Source organism: Scatophagus argus, chromosome 3, assembly GCF_020382885.2.
Source record: "Scatophagus argus isolate fScaArg1 chromosome 3, fScaArg1.pri, whole genome shotgun sequence".
NCBI classification, from domain to species: domain Eukaryota; kingdom Metazoa; phylum Chordata; class Actinopteri; family Scatophagidae; genus Scatophagus; species Scatophagus argus.
Window position 1 is genome coordinate 13,548,781 of NC_058495.1, and position 17,976 is coordinate 13,566,756.

The 17,976-nt window shown below is 41.6% G+C and overlaps 2 protein-coding genes across 2 annotated transcripts; one reads left to right on the forward strand and one right to left on the reverse strand.

Moving 5' to 3' along the window:
* Positions 1-255: 255 nt before the first annotated feature.
* Positions 256-4,144, reverse strand: wdr77 (WD repeat domain 77). Its single transcript, XM_046383817.1, has 10 exons — positions 3,724-4,144; positions 3,159-3,344; positions 2,948-3,089; positions 2,736-2,785; positions 2,244-2,314; positions 1,852-1,909; positions 1,181-1,252; positions 993-1,101; positions 841-909; positions 256-756 (listed from the first exon to the last, which is right to left on the reverse strand). Exons 1-10 carry the CDS (start codon positions 3,830-3,832, stop codon positions 606-608), a joined length of 1,017 nt encoding a protein of 338 aa, XP_046239773.1. The 5' UTR covers positions 3,833-4,144; the 3' UTR covers positions 256-605.
* A 1,231-nt stretch (positions 4,145-5,375) lies between these two features.
* On the forward strand, positions 5,376-17,889 carry LOC124056405 (protein polybromo-1-like). Its single transcript, XM_046383813.1, has 30 exons — positions 5,376-5,396; positions 7,108-7,257; positions 7,385-7,482; positions 7,581-7,728; positions 7,825-7,974; positions 8,200-8,316; positions 8,678-8,746; positions 8,849-8,947; positions 9,035-9,120; positions 9,213-9,298; positions 9,422-9,638; positions 9,888-10,029; positions 10,138-10,232; positions 10,319-10,598; positions 10,831-10,936; positions 11,024-11,663; positions 11,794-12,005; positions 12,510-12,695; positions 12,874-13,031; positions 13,143-13,394; positions 13,479-13,624; positions 13,798-13,955; positions 14,073-14,256; positions 14,517-14,718; positions 14,822-15,023; positions 15,127-15,279; positions 15,808-15,966; positions 16,338-16,390; positions 16,988-17,201; positions 17,479-17,889. Exons 1-30 carry the CDS (start codon positions 5,388-5,390, stop codon positions 17,640-17,642), a joined length of 4,935 nt encoding a protein of 1,644 aa, XP_046239769.1. The 5' UTR covers positions 5,376-5,387; the 3' UTR covers positions 17,643-17,889.
* Positions 17,890-17,976: the final 87 nt, after the last annotated feature.

The following is a 17,976-nucleotide window of genomic DNA, read 5'->3' on the forward strand; positions in this document are numbered from 1 at the left end:
AAATGACCTTACCTGCCACTCGCACTGCAAATAACACATGTAATCTTGTTAACTTCTGAGCTGACTGCCTGCTCTTGTCACACACTAGCCTCTTTTGACCCAGCAGTAGATAAATGGGGTCTGCCACAGTTACATCAGGACACGCTCTTGCCATTAACTCTCATTCTTCTCCTCCTCTGAACTTTCAGACTCCAGTTTCTTCATACAGTTTGACAGTTTTTGGCATATGACAGATTCTAGGAAACACAAATGCACTTGCTATCACAACATAAAGTTAACTTTAATGTAAAATTAAGCATTACAAATGGGTTGCCTTAAGTGTAGTTACACATGGAAATGCAGTAAGAGCATGAAAGAAGTCCACCACAGCGAGACAGAGGAGAGTAACGTAGTAATGCACCCAAGCTAGGACTGGGGGAGCTTAAGTCCAAATACTGTGCAGAGATCTACTTATTGACAATGAAACATCTCAATCTATATTTCCTGACTGACATATTAGATTTTTCTTTTTAGATATAAATGGACACTCCTCAGAAATGGGGGTTGGTAGAGTGATATTTACTTTTAAACCACACTCTTTCAAGGTATGTTAGTGACTGGAGGTTCTATGAGGAGGAGGAGTTGGGAGCTCCAGTAGATGAACCCACTGTATGATGAAGCACAATGTGATCCCAGCCTACGGTTGTGAGAGTGTCAGAGCCACCATGGAGCCAGCACACACCTTTGACAAAGTCCTGGTGTCGCCGATCTCTAAGTCTGCAGAAGAAGAATGTGTGATTAGTATTTTTAATGGCACAGGAGATTAAGGCAGGTGTTTCAGTGTGAAGAGCACAGACTCACATTTCTTGCAGTTCAGAGTTCAAAACAGCAAGGGAACAATCATCACTTATGGAGGCTAGCATGGAGGCACTGGGATGGGAGAAATAAGTAGTTAAAATTTTGCACAGAGGCCATTAAAGATGTAATGACAATATGCCAGAATTTCTGTTCACCCATGTGTAGAGAAGGCGAGCCCATTAACTCTGCGGCTGTGGACTTTCTCCACGCGGGTCGGCTCTGTGCCCAGGAAGTCCATCACAGTCACTCTGCCCAGCTCATCACCTGAAACCCAATAAATACGATCAAACACACATGGACTACTAATATCTCCATCGATCAATAATCTGTTGCTGGGCCTTACCAAAAGCAATGCTGCTCCTGTGGTGGGGGTGCCAGGCTACAGTGGTGGGGGAGCATCTGGGGGACTCGACATCTGAGACGCAAACAAAGACAGCAGCAGAATTAAGTGTGCAAATCAATATTGAGCAAAGGTCCAATACTGTGCTCACATACTTGTAATCCTAAAGGTACTCTGATGCAACTACACTCCATATGTGAAGTTAACCTCTCATCACGTGAGCTGATTAAGCAGGCAGAGGAAGAGCAATGTCAGGACTGTGGATGCATTTCAGGATAAGCAGTGATGACAAAAGTAGAGCAGACTTGTACGCAAGATTCCAGCGAGACATCTTTCATTTCCTCTCTGGGGAGGTATGGGTCTGAATATGAGCCACCCAAAAATCTCCCAACTTACCACTGGACTGGTGTTTGACTTTGATAAAATCAATTTACCCATTTACTTACATACTTTGTTGGAAATAAAGTGGTATGATTGGTAACAAATTACTTAGAGCACAAGATTCTTGGATCAGCAGTTATTAGATCGAGACTTGTTAGAAAAACACCCACTAGGTAGGTTACACACTTAACTTGCAGCGATGGTAATTTTCACTGTAGCTAAATAAAATCCAAAATAAACAACCTGCCAAAAATGTCTGAACGTGGAGGTTTAAGCTGGGATGTGTTGCTCACCTATTCTAGAGGCAGGTTTGTTTGGCTTTCTCGTGTCCCACATCAGCACACGACCATCCTGAGACATGGAGGAGAACAACACGTTGACTTTGAATGAACGCAAGTGCAGTCCTACGGTTTTCTATTTAATGTAGATTTCTTATGTTACAACACAGGAAAACCAATTAATCCTTTAAATATGCATGATTAGGGTACAGTCACACTTGCGGGACATTAGAGAATAACATGAGCAAATTCATTTTGCATGGTTTCACTTTGATGCAAATTTCACCTCAGCAGGTGATGGTCACACCCCTTGAACTTATGCAGCATTGTTGCAAAAAGAAGCCAGTTATTTGATGTTACCAGTTGTGTTTACAACAATGCATGCAAACTAATGATTGGTATCCTACCTGACCACACGAGAGGAAGAGAGACTCGTCTGTAGGACTGCATGCAACACAGTTGATAGGCTGTGTGTGCACTGGTGGGAAAAAAAAGAGACATATTTAGTTGTTGGTTCTTACCGTTAAGAATAAGCATTTTCATTTTTTTTTTTTTTATTACTGCTGAAATGACAAAATCACATTCTTCCAATAAGATGGTTCATCATGCAACTGTACTTTGTACATCACTAGAAAGCACTCAGTTTAGAGTTTAAGAGAAGAATTTAATATCCATTATTGTTATAAAATAGTGTGTAAATAACAGGGGACATGTGAACCAATAGAATGGTTCTTATGCTAAACAAAGAGATGATTTATCTTTCTACTTAACTTCAGTGGAAAAAGTTTTTGGACAGATAAAAAAATATACTAAACACTAAGATAACTTTATCTGAACATAATTTGATTTGTTAAAAAAACAAAAAAACCCAAACATTCAGTTTGGAAGGGTTTCCTCACCACTGTAGGTAGTGACGACCGTCTCCTGACTGAGATCCCAGACTTTAATTCTGTTGTGAAGAAAGGAAAACAGAAGCATTGCAATGACAGAAGGTTTAAAAAAGTGACTAACAAAGACATAATGCCAAGTTTTCAAATCATCAACATGCTTCTGTTCTGCAGCGACACTTCAGGTGACTGTGCAAATACATCAGAGTAAAATAGCATCTAACCGACAGTCCATGCTACCAGTGACAGCACTGCTTGCTCCAGTAACCGGGCTCACTGTTGTGACAATGTGGTCGTGTTCGTATTTAGTGAAGCGATTCAGGAGCAGGCGTTCATCCTCTGCCAGTTCCCAGAACTCCAAGGCACCTGCACAAACAAAATCCAATCAGATTTTCAAGTCTCAAGACCAGTAATTGTCGGGAAACTGCTTCTTACCTGAGTCTGAAGCAACAACAACACCCTTTTCTGACACCCATTTGACATCTGTGACTCCAGCCTCAGTCTGCACACCAGCTTTGCAGAGTTCCTCATTGGGGGCCTTCGCAGGGTCACTGTAGATCCAAACGGATCCCTGCCAGCTCCTGCCACTGAGGCTGGAGGCACCAAGCAGCAGAGTGCCATCTGTGAAGAGAAACAATCATAATAACGCTAAAAACCAAACAAACTGACAAATAATTAAGTAAGCCGTTAAGCGCTACTGAATCCATCTGTAGCCAATCTGCAGAGATCTGCATATGCAAAGTTTTACACACGCCTGCCTATCATCTGGACACCTGCAAGAGAGCGAAGAACCGAGCTGGCCTGCTGAATGTGCCCAACTTTTGTGAACAAAAAAATGTTCATTTATTTCACAAATCAGAAGACATATATACACACAGCAAATTGCCATAGGACCACTGAAAATCAGCACAGATGCAAACAGACTCAGACTAATAATAACCAAGTAGCTGCACCACGTGTTTACATGTGTAACCTTCAGCTAGCTTGCCTTGTTACCTACCTGCTCTGTATTGCGCCGAGCACAGATGCTTCTCCATGCATGCTGGAGCATTGGGCGGTATGTTCCACCGGTTTTCCTTGATCATGCTAGCATCCACTGCACTTTTCATTCAGATAGCGGAGTTGAGTGTCTCCAATGTGACTTTTTTTTATTTTTCTGTTAGCTAGCTAGCGTTAGTTACTGTCTACTTGCAGAAACGACACCGCTTTTCTTTGGCTTATTTCGCGCGAAATGTGTATACGTGTCCTGAAATCACAGTGATGTTTCGTGATCCGTGAGAAAATACAATATGTTATGTAGTTAAAGTTGTCGTTTGGATAATGAATGAGCCAGTGAACGGCAACACATGGACCGACGAACATACACTTCCTGCTCCGGTCCGCTTCTTCTTCTTCGTCGGCTTTTCCCTCCGCTTCTTTGACGCTTGAAGGCAGCATTATGGTCGGAGGCAGCTGGGGTCCTGGATGGCGCATTACCACCATCTTCTGGGGTAAATTAGATTGTTTCATTGATTTTATTTTATTTATTTAATTCTCTCATAAACAATAAACACATACCACATTTGTGTAAAACAAAACATAAACAAGAAAAAAGAAAAGAGAAGAGAAAGAAAAACATACAGATTCAATACAGCATTGAAATGTGAGTGCTGAACATAAAATGACAAATTAATGTATAAACATACTGTATAACAAATAGATATTTATAGATATTTTTTTAAACAGTAACCCTGCTACCCAACATAACATACATGATGAAAGCATCATGTTCATGTTCTTCTTAATTTTCATAGTTTCAGACAAGAAACTGGTATGCACTGAAATATTAATTTCACTGTGTTTCCACGGGGTTCATAGATTAAATGGCCAACTAAAAAAATAATCTCATGGCAAGAAAAATAAGACTCTCCCTCTTCTATCCACAGACAACTCAGAAATGTGCTCTGTGGGTTACTGTCAGTGATCGGAAGTTGTAGTCACCTACATAAAGATGGTTTTCAGTTAGGAATAAAGCCATACATAGTCAAACTCAGGATTGTACCTCTACTTTTATACAATTCAAAATTCACAATTTGGTGACTTGAAGGTAGGAAAAATTTGGATGCCCTTGAGCAAAGTTCTTAACCCCACATGTTGGTGTTTAACTGTATAAACAAGAAGGTGATTATCTCCTTTAATGTGGGGTTCAGGTTTTCCTCAAAAATGAAATTCAGTCTTGTCCACTACACCTTATTGACTTACTGACACATATTAATGTTCTTGGATTGTCTGTTCATCCAGTTAAAATAAATAGCAGGACAACTTGTAAACTGCTGAATAAATGGACGACCTAGACTTAATTACAAATTGTCAGGGAGAAGAGCTGAAGACATTTTTTTTGCCTGTATGAAGATGACAAATGACCATTTGACAGTTAGTCATTTCTTAAGCCTGTTTCCTTTATAATAGCTTTACATATATTGCTTGAATACGATATCAGTTCTGATCAACTTCAGGCATAAGACAACGATTCTGCCGGCCAATTTGTTTCTGTGTTGTCATTTTGAATTTTCAGGATGAGTCTGCTGACATGGCAACCGTAAAAATTTTCCATGATAAAATTTTTTTTTTAACATGTAAAATATAGGGCCTAAAATGTGTGAAGAATGATTTGAAACTGGACTCATGTCGACGGTAACGATTCCTTGACCTAAGCGATGTTTTATTTGTTGTAGCTGTAGGTTTGATAATGACTTGGTTGATGTGTAAATTCGAAATTAACTAACAGGAACTCGGTCGGTAACGTCGTCGTTTACACGTTTTGTTTTATGTTTGTGTCATGGATTTGGGCTCTAAATACTAAAATGATCACCATTATGTGACCTGCTTATCGAACAAGCCACACATTTAAGTGAAAGAAGAGGAAACAATCGTTAGAATGATGTAAAACACACTTAAAAGTTATATACGCTTTTATTCTGATGGCGAAGAAACGGAAGTGGTGCTTAAATTGTTGGTCGCTTCACACTTGAGACCCCCCTGTCTAAAATCGATAAGTGATTGGTTTTCTTGATGGTTAAGATTTTGTGGGTCTTATAACGTGCTCACAGAAGGTAAGCAAACACCTATGTGGAGTGGACTGAAACGTAAACAGAAATATCTTCCATCCAAGTGTCGTCGATTCACTTAACGATAGCTTTGTAACCTTAGACGTTACAGTGTCTTACAGTGATGCCTTTGTCTCGGCTCTAAGTACACGATAAAGGCTAACCGTTAACTGGAGCTAACGTTAGCCGTTAAGTGCTCTGTACCTGTCCGCCCTGAGTGACAGGTACGAGGACAGCTGCTGCTCTGCATGCTAGCTTAGTGCTGATGTGAGCTCACCGTACTGCAGTCTGCGCGCAGCTAGATGACATTAGAGGCAGCGGTTGACATGTTTGGTTAATCAGACCTACAGACATGCCCGCATCTTTGGTGTCCGGCGGTAGAAATGCCGCCCCCGCCCCCGTTAATGATAGCCAGCCGGTGTTGTTGTCACCTTTATCTTCGTAAAGACCATAAAACCGGATAGAAGAATAGTGTTTGTGGAAAAACACCCTAGTATTGCTTATATCCGTTGCCACCTGAGAGGGGAATTTGTCTAAAATGATTAGAATTTATCTGATTGCCTCAGAAAAAGGCTTTAAATTAGGGTTCAAAGTTTATTTGAGGTGACATGAAATGACTCATCATGCATGACATGTGAGGGATCCCATACTTATGGCCCTGCTTCCAATACACATAACATTAATGTTACATTTTACAATGAGGAAAATTTTACTGTAACTAAACTGTAACTAAAATATTCCTACATTTTTTATTTAAAAAATTTCTACCATCTTGAAAGAGATATCTTAGTACTCCATTCTTAATTAGTTAATGAACAGTTTAGAATGATCCCTCATCTGTCTCTGTCTCATTTTATTTTACTAAATATATTTATTATAATTATATTTATATATAATTAAAACATCTGCTTCAAAAGGCCTTTTATAAATAGAACACTTTTAGCAAACATGGGAACAACTAACAGGAAAGAAAAGTTCTTCCGGTTCTAGCTGTAGTTCTAAATTCTATCTGTAGTTATGTTTTACAATGAAAATACTTTATTATATAAATAAAAACACTGTTTTGAGGGGGAATCTTTAAGGAGCAGCACTGCTTTTCAGAGAGGAAATGTTCTGTATCATGTGGTGTCATGAGCGGTCAGTACAATCAGCAGGTGTAACTGGCTGCACAGACAGCATCCATCACTGAGGTTATTTTCTCACTCTGTAATTTATACACTGTTTGGATACTGCTGGAAAACTGGGTGTGTAATGTTTCTCGCTCTCTTACAAGATTTCTCCATGGCTCTTTTACTCAGGGGTTCGTCATGGCCTTGAAAAGGAGACGGGCGACATCCCCCTCTAGCAGTGTGAGTGGAGGAGATTTTGACGATAGCCAGACATCATCGTTAGTGTCTACAGTGGGGAGAAAGAGGAGAAGGACCTCAAACATTCCAACTGTGGATCCTGTAATTTTTTTATTGTTCAGTCACTGTTCTTTGTTTAACATACTCTCAGAATGAATCCTGCACAGATTAAATAGTTGACATGGCAAAGAATGTGGATATTTTTCAGTGTTTACTCCCTGCCTTGCAGATTGCTGTATGTCATGAACTGTACAACACAATCAGAGATTACAAGGATGACCAGGGCAGGATGCTGTGTGAGCTGTTTATCAGAGCCCCCAAACGAAGGTGAGGAAAGGGATGAGTGGTGATTAGATAAGTGCAGATAATGACATCCCTTAATATCAGTCAAGCAATGTAACAAACATGAGACTCTTTTCTTACAGGAATCAACCGGACTATTACCACGTAGTGTCTCAGCCTATTGACATGATGAAGATCCAGCAGAAATTAAAGATGGAGGAGTATGATGATGTTGAACAACTCACCAGTGACTTTCAACTGTTATTCAACAATGCGAAAACATATTACAAGGTAAGCGTTTGCGCGTATTTCTGTGGGCAGTACTTATACCTTTGCATAGCTCAGGCTATGAAGCTGTATGAATATGTATTGTTTGTGTTCTTCTAGTCTGACAGTCCTGAGTACAGGGCAGCCTGTAAATTGTGGGATCTTTACCTGCGGACCAAGAATGAATTTGTTCAGCGAGGGGAATATGAGGAGGATGATGAAGATGGGTATGATGCGCAAGACAATCCTGGAGGATCCACTGAGGATGAGGTGAGAAACACACACCTTACTCATAACACAGCTTTATTATATTATTCCAATTTAGGTTAGAGTTAGTGATAAGTTAGTTTGGTGAATTTGAGAACTTTTGAAGTTGTTGCTACATTCGTTCCTTCCATGCATAATAATCAATAAATAATTTACCAATTGAAGATATGATAAACAGCATAAACTGTGTAAACGGCGTAAAACCGTATGACGTCTTGTGTGTCACAGAGTGCACCTACCTGCTTGAAAGATGTCCTCGAGCAGCTCCTTGATGCTGTCGTGTCTTATACTGAGCCCACTGGCCGTCTGGTTAGCGAGCTGTTCCAGAAGCTTCCCTCCAAAATGGTATGAACACCGTCATTGTGCCTTCAGGGGTTTTGGGGGCTTGTGACGGGAGGGTCCCTCCCGGACCAGCAGGAAAAAACTTTGTGGGGGGGGGGGGTTAGATTGATCAATCAAGCTCAAGGGCACCTCAGCACCTCAGCTTGATTGATCACTCACCCCCCCAACTACTCCGCGGGCGCCTGACGTGGCAGCCCACTGCTCCTGTGTGTTGCGCTGCATGTTGCATGTGTATGTTCATTCAGCGAGGGGTTAAGTGCAAAGAAGAATTTCGGAATTTTTCTATGTAAAAATATACTGACAAATAAAGTTTGACATTACCTATGAAATGAGTTACTTTCCTTACTTACCTTTATTCATTTAGCAATACCCAGATTATTATGCCATCATAAAGGAACCAATAGATCTGAAAATCATTGCTCAGAAGATCCAGGTATGTTATTATGCCTCCTTCACTGAATATTTCTTTTTTAAAAATATTTTCCAACATTTTGATTTTGTTAATACGATGTCCAATAAATATCTTTGCTTTTAGTTGGGCCACTACACGAGTGTCAGTGCCATGGCTAAAGATATAGATTTGCTCGTTAAGAATGCCAGAACTTATAATGAGCCTGGATCACAAGTGTTTAAGGTGAGTGTGTAACTGAGAATATGATGCACGTCGTAAGTCATTAGCAGTATTTAATGTACATATTTGTGATCTACTTACATGTTTCAGGATGCAAACACCATCAAGAAGATTTTTGCACAAAAGAAGTCGGAGATGGAACACGGAGAACCGATCAAGTCCAGCATTCGCATCAGGTAAAGAACAGACAACGCTGGGAATATAATGGAATAAAGACATTTTAACATTGGGGTTACTTCTGTCGTTCTTCTTGTTCCATCTCTGTCAGGAACAGAAGGTGTGCCCAAGCAGACCGCCTCTCAGCTATCACCATGGCTCTTCAGTACGAAAGCGATGAGGAAGGCATCCTCTCTGGTACATCTTCACTCCATTACCCTCGTATACACATCCACTGGGCACTGATAAAGATGCTCTGTACCATGAGTTGTTATTGATGGGTGTTTCATTTTCTTATTCATCTCCTCTTTTATTTCTCAGGTTCTGTCCACTATGATGAGGGGGAATCTGAGGCAGAGAGTATGAGCTCTAACATGGACATGAGTAATCCCATCTTCCAGTTGTATGAGGCTGTGCGAGGTGCCAGGAACAGTCAGGGCCAGCTCATCTCTGAGCCTTTCCTGCAGCTGCCATCCAGGAAGGACTACCCCGACTACTACCACCAGATCAGTCACCCCATCTGCTTACATCAGATCAAGTATGATCTAACACTGTGACACAATTAGTACACGAATACATCAACTTTTCCACCGGTGGTATCACCACCATGATTAAACACAGATTTAATATGCTTTGACATACTGTTTGCATCAAGGTGTTTTTTAAAAATTAATTAATGGAAAACTGGAAAATGCTTGGCAAAAATTGCAAAATAAGGTATTCGGTATTGATTCAGGGATTTAATACCAATTTAAATGAGCTATTTTTGTATTTCATCATCAATTAGGAACAAGATGAAGAGCAGCGAATATGAGAGTGTTGAGCACATTGACTCTGACCTGACGCTGATGTTTGAGAATGCCAAACGCTACAATGTTCCTCACTCGTCCATCTACAAGCGTGCACTCAAACTCCAACACATTCAGCAGGTCAGTTCCAAAGCAAACTTGTCAAAGTTGTGGTATTTTAAGAGGCATTATAACCATTTGATACATACAGTGTGTATATACAGCACCTATCACCTGTTATCTGTGTAGATGAAGAGAAAAGAGCTCTTGCAGAGAGATGATGACGATGGAGACAGCATGCTCTCCTCTGCCACGTCTGACACCAGTAGCACAAAAAGAAAAAGGTGTGCACTTTCTCACATTTTATTCACTCAACTCTGTGTCGTTACTTTGGTGTTTTGCGTGGGTTTGACCTGTATTCTGTTTACAGTCACAAGAAGAATACAAAGAAAAACCGAATGAAAGCCCTCTTAGCTGCTGTGACCGAGGCGCGAGAAGCTGGCACCGGTCGGAGACTGTGTGACCTCTTCATGGTCAAGCCCTCGAAAAAAGACTATCCCGACTACTACAAGGTCATCCTGGAGCCAATGGACCTCAGGACCATTGAACACAACATCCGCTCAGACAAGTACATGACTGAAGACGCAATGGTGGAGGATATGAAGCTGATGTTCCGCAATGCTCGACACTACAATGAAGAAGGCTCCCAGGTAAGACCTGTTTGCTGTTTCCGTCCACCTCAACTATTCATTGTTCTTTAGCATTGAAACAAATGTGCTTTCAGACTTCCCCAAGTCTGAAAGCACATTTGTTTCCTGTTGTGTAAAAGAATTCACCCAAAGATAGATAATCAGACTAAAATAGAAATCTGAATGTTTACAAAGATTAGAGATTACTGTTGTGAACTTTAACCTTATAATTAACTTCTTATTCATGTTCAAGGTCTACAATGATGCTGGCGTTCTAGAGAAGATTATGAAAGACAGACGCAAAGATCTTGGTCCAGCGACCGATGACGATGATGTGATGTCCCCAAAGTTGAAAATAAGTATGTTCAAACAAATGTATGGTTTAGTTAACTGTCAAGCAGTGGGAGCATTGATCAGTAACACACACACATTTTGTTTGCCTGTAGGAAAGAACAGCATTACTCTGAAGAAGTCCAAGTACTTAACACCCTTACAGCAGAAGCTGAATGAGCTTTATGAGGCGGTCAAAAACTACACAGATAAACGAGGCCGTCGCCTCAGCACAATCTTCCTGCGGCTGCCGTCTCGCGCCGAGCTGCCTGATTACTACATCGCCATCAAGAAACCTGTGGACATGGAGAAAATCAAGAGCCACATGTTGGCTAATAAGTACCAGGATGTGGACGCGCTGGTGGAGGACTTGGTGCTCATGTTCAACAACGCCTGTACTTACAACGAGCCTGAGTCTCTGATTTACCGAGACGCCCTGGTGTTGCACAGAGTGCTGTTAGAGACGAGGCGTGACCTGGAGGGCGGGGATGATGCCCATGTTCCAGACGTGCCCCGCCTCATCCAGGAACTCATCCGCAGCCTCTTTGTCTCCGTGCTCGGTCACCAGGATGATGAGGGCCGTTGCTACAGTGATTCCCTCGCAGAGATTCCCGCCGTAGATCCTGCAAATCCTGAGAAGCCACAACTTAATTTTGAAATTATCAGAAATAATGTGGATCGAGGGCGGTATAAACGGCTGGATGTGTTCCAGGACCACATGTTTGAAGTGCTGGAAAAGGCCAGACGTTTGAATAGGTGAGGTACTGTTGACTATCCTGTACAGACACAGATCACTTGCCTAACTGCCTTTTTTGTACCCTGATGTTTTAGGATTATTGTATTGAAAAGGAAACCAAAGTTTTGTTACACCATATGCTTGTTACAGGACAGACTCTGAGATCTTTGAAGATGCTGTGGAGCTGCAGCAGTTCTTCATCCGGATCAGAGACGAGCTGTGTAAGAATGGGGAGATCTTGATGTCTCCTGCTCTCAGCTATACCTCCAAACATCTGCATAGTGATGTGGAAAAAGAGAAGAAAGAAAAACTTCCCAAGGAGTATGAGGAGGACAAAATCAAGAGGGAAGAGGAAAAAAGGGGTATTCTGTTAAATATATATCATAAAGGCCACAGTACATACAAGTTCCATCATGCACTGTCAGAGCATAGATCGAGACAAAGTCCCTCCACTTCTGGTGTACCACCATGAGACCTCATTGTGGAGAAGATATGTAGGATACTTAATGATGAGAGCTGAATCATTTTTACATAATTTATAATAATTTTGTTTAATATTTCTATATAATAATTGTGATCTGGGGTTTATGGAATAGTCCAACATAGGTTACGACCATGTTGGTGTTGGTAACACATAAGAGACTTGCTTGACCTACAAAATTATCTTTGACAAACATCATATGTGTAATTTCTAGTACAGTTTTTAAATGGATTAAAAAAACGTATTTGTGTGTCTCAATGTTAACCATTCATATTGTTTATAAGATCAGAAACAATATGTACAGTATGGCAGACTGGGACTGCGGCGGGACTTTGCCTCTGTATACTGTAGTTGTTGTGTTACTGAGTCAGTCGTAAATTTCCAGAAGCTGAGAAGAGAGAGGACTCTGTTGGAGGATCGTGGCAGTCTAACCTGCAGCGCACGTACAGTCAGGACTGCAGCTTCAAAGACAGTATGTACCACGTGGGAGACTATGTGTATGTGGAGCCTGCAGAGCCAAACCTCCAGCCTCATATTATCTACATTGAGCGCCTTTGGCAAGATGACACTGGTCAGTCTCTTTACTGGCGTAATCAGACTATCATTAGCATTTGTTTTGTAAGAAAGGCATATTGATAATTTTTGCTAGATGTTTTTTTTTTGTTATGTACAGGATCTTCAGTTAGTTTTCCAGTTCAGTCACATATGTTTTAATGAGAATAATTTTATTCCACCTCTAATGAGTGCAGGTGAGAAGTGGCTGTATGGCTGCTGGTTCTACAGGCCAAATGAAACATTTCATCTTGCCACACGGAAGTTCTTGGAGAAGGAAGTTTTTAAGAGCGACTACTACAACAAAGCTCCTGTCAGCAAGATTCTGGGCAAATGTGTTGTCATGTTTGTAAAGGTAAATGTCATCTTCTCCCTATGTGTTTGTTTGATGTACATAAGTGTTGTTTTTGAGCATTGGTTGTTTGAATGTGTATTGACCAAATATTTCTGTTATGTTGAATTTAAGGAGTACTTCAAACTTCACCCGGAAGGCTTCAGACCTGAAGATGTCTATGTCTGTGAATCACGCTACTCCGCCAAGTCCAAATCCTTCAAGAAGATCAAGATGTGGGCCATGCCCTTGAGCTCTGTTCGGTTTCTTCCCAGAGAGGTACCCCTGCCTGTCGTTCGCGTGGCATCCATGTTTGCCCCCAAACAAGAGGAGAAACCAGCAGAGGTGGCTGATGAGAGCAAAATGACGAATGGTATTATAGACAAGGTAAATGCCAGTTTGTTTGTTTTTTTGACAGAGGACACCTAAAATAATGCAAACTACAGTCAGGAAACCAATTTGTGTCTGCAGGAGAGGGAGGATGTTTCAATGGATATGACCAATGGGGAGCCAGGGTGTCAGTACTACGAGCAGCTCTGCTACAACAACCTGTGGCTGAAAGTGGGAGACTGCGTTTACATTGGTTCACATGGACTAGTGCGCCACCGAGTGGGCAGGTAGAGTAAATACATAGATCTTTAGTGGATGAAAGCATTTAATTTAAATTCAGGACACAGTGAGATTGATGCTGTAGCATGGAAGTATGTTGGTTGTGTGTTTACAAATATACAAAGGTTCTCTGATTTCCAGTGTGTGTAGCACAGCTTATTTTTCAAATTAAATTGCACAGGATTGAGAAAATGTGGATGCGAGATGGAGCAGGCTACTTTTTTGGTCCAATCTTCATCCATCCAGAGGAAACAGAGCATGAGCCCACTAAGATGTTCTACAAGAAGGAAGTGTTCCTAAGCAACCTTGAGGAGACTTGTCCTATGACGTGCATCATAGGTACGCCCCTTACTGTACAGTGGGTTCAGCTGGATACCACATGCTGCGGTGTATAAAGTTTCTTGTATGCAGCTGATAGAAATAATTACATTCTGAGTTTGTGTTCTTGTTTCACAGGGAAGTGTGTGGTGTCATCCTTCAAAGACTACCTGTCATGTCGGCCAACTGAAGTGCCTGAAGAGAATGTCCTGCTCTGTGAGAGTCGCTACATTGAGAGTGAGAAGCAGATGAAGAAGTTCAAGGGTCTGAAGCGCTTTTCACTCTCTGCAAAGGTGGTGGAGGATGAAACCTACTATTTTAGGTGAAAAATCTTTACGTGCATGAAATAAACACTTTTTTTTGTCCCTGATGCCAGTGGGAGAGTAAAGACAAAAGCCTTTATTAAAGAACAAAATAAAACATGCTCTAATCCTCAGTACAGAAACATTTCATCCTCTTTTTTAGTTACATCTTTGGCTGTGATCCTATGTAATTACATACAGGCTTTTCTTTCTAACTGAAGGATCTGTTTTAAAAAGGTGACTAAATTGCACATTCTCTTTCTCTTATTGTGGTATACAGGAAGCTCATAGTTCCCCAGAAGGAGCCATCCCCTCTGTTGGACAGGAAAATTGAGGAACTGGAAGCCAAGTTTGCTGATATGACAGATGAGGAGCTAGAGGATCTTGGGGATGATGATGGCGAGCTAGGGGACCAGTCTCTTCCTCTCATGCAATCTTCCATGTCTAGTGACATGGATATCATGCCTTACACTCCTCCGCAGGTCAGTGAGGAAGTAATTAATTGCAACTTTAAATTTCCTCTGCAGAGGTGATTATGTGGCTTGCAGCATTTTTGTGAATACCTGTCCTGTGTTTGGTTGTCAGTCCACGCCGAAATCCATAAAGGGCCTTTCAAAGAAGGAGGGATCAAAGCGGAAGATCAACATGAGCGGGTACATCCTGTTCAGCAGTGAGATGCGAGCAGTCATCAAAGCCCAGCACCCAGACTTCTCCTTTGGTGAACTGAGCCGACTTGTTGGTACAGAGTGGAGGAACCTGGAGAGCTCCAGGAAAGCTGAATATGAAGGTGACATGAACTTACTGAACTTAAACTCCTGTGTTGATCAAGATGCTTGTTTTTCAGCAGTTGTGAACCATATAACCCTGTGCTCCTCTTTATGGTGCTGCAGAGCGGGCAGCTAAGGTTGCTGAGCAGCAGGAGCGTGAGAGGGCCCAGCATCAGACATCCCCGAGAGCAGGTACCCCAGTAGGGGCACTGATGGGGGTGGTGCCTCCCGCAACCCCCATGGGGATGCTAAATCCCAGCATGACGCCTGTGTCAGGTAACCCCTCATAGATGCAGATGGATGCCCAGTGTACACTAGTAGGCTGGAATAAGAAGCTGAACTGCTAGATATAATCACATTTTTAAATCTCCTAATCACACCCATGTCAGTATGATTGTGATGTTGTAGTGTCGTGATTTAATTGTATGTTTATTCTAACATCATTTGAAAAGCCCAAATCTTTAATGTTGTACAGAACTCTCTATGCTTCAACTTTTACATCCTGGCAGACTCCACATGCCTGTATTTGAATAAGGAACATCAAGTGCAAGGTTTGCTGTACACCATTTGAGAATTGGGACTAAAAGATGAATTAGTGCTTGATAGTAGTGCATGTGCCCCAACTTGTTTTCATTGTGCATTTTTCATTTGCGTGGCCTTTATTTTCATTCATTATAATGATCGAGTGATTACATGACAGTTTATATATTAACAAATCTCTGCATGCTTGTCTGTGACGTAGTGGATGCATGTTTGACTGATGCATGTTGCTGTCTTGTGTTACCACTGTTCCTTCCTAACAAGGTATGATGGGTGCATATAGGTCAACTATGATTCCCATGCGGGGCCTCGTTGAAGGCATGGTTAGTATGACTGGCATACCACCACATCACATGGGGGTGCCTGTCTTTCCCCAACATCTCCTGCCTGTTATGCCTGGGTTTTCTGGAATGCCATACTTTGGTAAGAGTGCTGTCATAGCCACCCCACCTGCCATGCAGTTGCTTCCTGTTAGCCAATCTGACTCGCTGGAGGGGCTACCTGTACCAATAGGCTGAGGTCCTTGAGTTGATGTCAGTTGAGAGCATATAGCCTCAACTATGGCTTGGTTATTTGTCCATTATTTACCAGTAGGCTTGTTGGTAGCATGTTGAGAGATACTCAGTGTCTCCATTGAGCAAAAAAGCAAACCTGACATATGAATTAAAATATTCATAATTGGCATTCATATGTGAATACGCAGTGATCAATCTCAGCATTCGAATGCAGTATTTACAAACCAGTATCAAGTATCCTTCTGCACATGGGTGTCTTGATGTTGAATATCCCCACAGGTGTCAGTGGTGTGGGAGGTGGACCTGGAACAGGAAACATTCATGGATCTCAGGTAATCTATGAGGGTCTGTAAAAAGGTAATCAATGCGAACATGTCAGAGTTAAGATAGTTGTTGCTGCCTTGCTGCTTTGCCATGTGTTCAGAGAGGGAGACAAGACTCCTGAATTTTATCAAATCTGAATGGTTGACTTGCAGGCCTACTGATGAGGTTTGGGGGCTGTCAATGACTGTAACAGAGTATGTCTGATAAAAAAGAAAAGAAAATCAGAAAAATAAAAATAATCATGTTGGAATTCAAAATTGGACCATTTATATAACAGTCGTGATATACTATATGTTCTTATAAAATAAACCTAATTTCATACAAGCATCAGGGGTCTGAAAGATTGTGATCTGATGGGGGGGCTCTTGGTGAGTATGAGCCCTGGGTTAGTGTCCCACCCCTCCACCCCATTACCGCCATGAAACCTGCTGTTGCTTTGGTGGCATACAAAGACCATGTAGACACGAGAGACTGTGTACAACACACGTTTGGGCACTCACTCCATTTGCAGGTTGGGGTTTCAGTTAGGTCAAAATATTAATGAAGATGAAAAGCAGCATGAATTCCAATCTGAATCAGAAATAATAGAGTTCTTGTTTCGTTAGATGGGTTTGATGGGCCCAGGGCAGCAAGCTCCACCACCATACCCAGGACAAGGCCAGATGGGACAGCCAGCGCTCCAGCAACCCTCCAGCCCAGTGTTTGTGTCCCCACCAGCCAAGTCTCAGCGGCTGCTCCACTCTGAGGCATATCTCAGATACATCGAGGGCCTTACTGCAGAATCCTCTTCCATTAGCAAGTGGGACCAAACTCTCTCAGGTTAATCTTGTTATTTGATTTTCAGTGATGAAGTCTACATAAAGTGATCATGCTAACATGGCATGGGAGATATATATTTCTGGGTCTGGCTTGTCCATCTCTAATCATTGACCTCTGATTTGAAAGGTCACCGATTAAATGCTGATGCTTTGTAATCTTTCATGTAATGTGTTTGTTTGTGATTGTCTTCTTGGCGAGAATGCATCAACATAGTTTTTACACACTGCTTAAAACCTTTGAAAGAATATCATATATCAACATCATATTGCACTTTCAGTTCAAAAACAAGATGTGCGCTTGACAAAAGAGCAGGAGAGCAGACTACCATCCCACTGGCTGAAGAGTAAGGGTGCCCACAAGACAATGGCAGATGCACTATGGCGAATCCGTGACCTGATGCTGCAAGACACCCTAAACATCCGTCAGACATACAACCTGTAGCATGCTCGTATTCTGAGCCTCTGTTTCCTCCATACCTGTGAGACAGGAAGAGGATTATGCTCACTAAAAATGTTCTCTTTGTGTTGTCATTTAAAAAGAAATGTGACTGTAGTCATAAAGTCTTTCTGTGTTGAAGCTGTATTTTGTTTTACATTTCAGATAACCTGTTCTAAGTGCATTATTGTTAATGGCTGTCATTCTGTGATGATTGCCGTCATGCATTCACAATTAAAATGTGAACAGTTCAGTGTGGCTGTAATGTATTTACTTAGTAGGGCCTACTATATGTTGACGTTTGAGATACATCACTAGAGCTGTAATAGATTATCTGTCC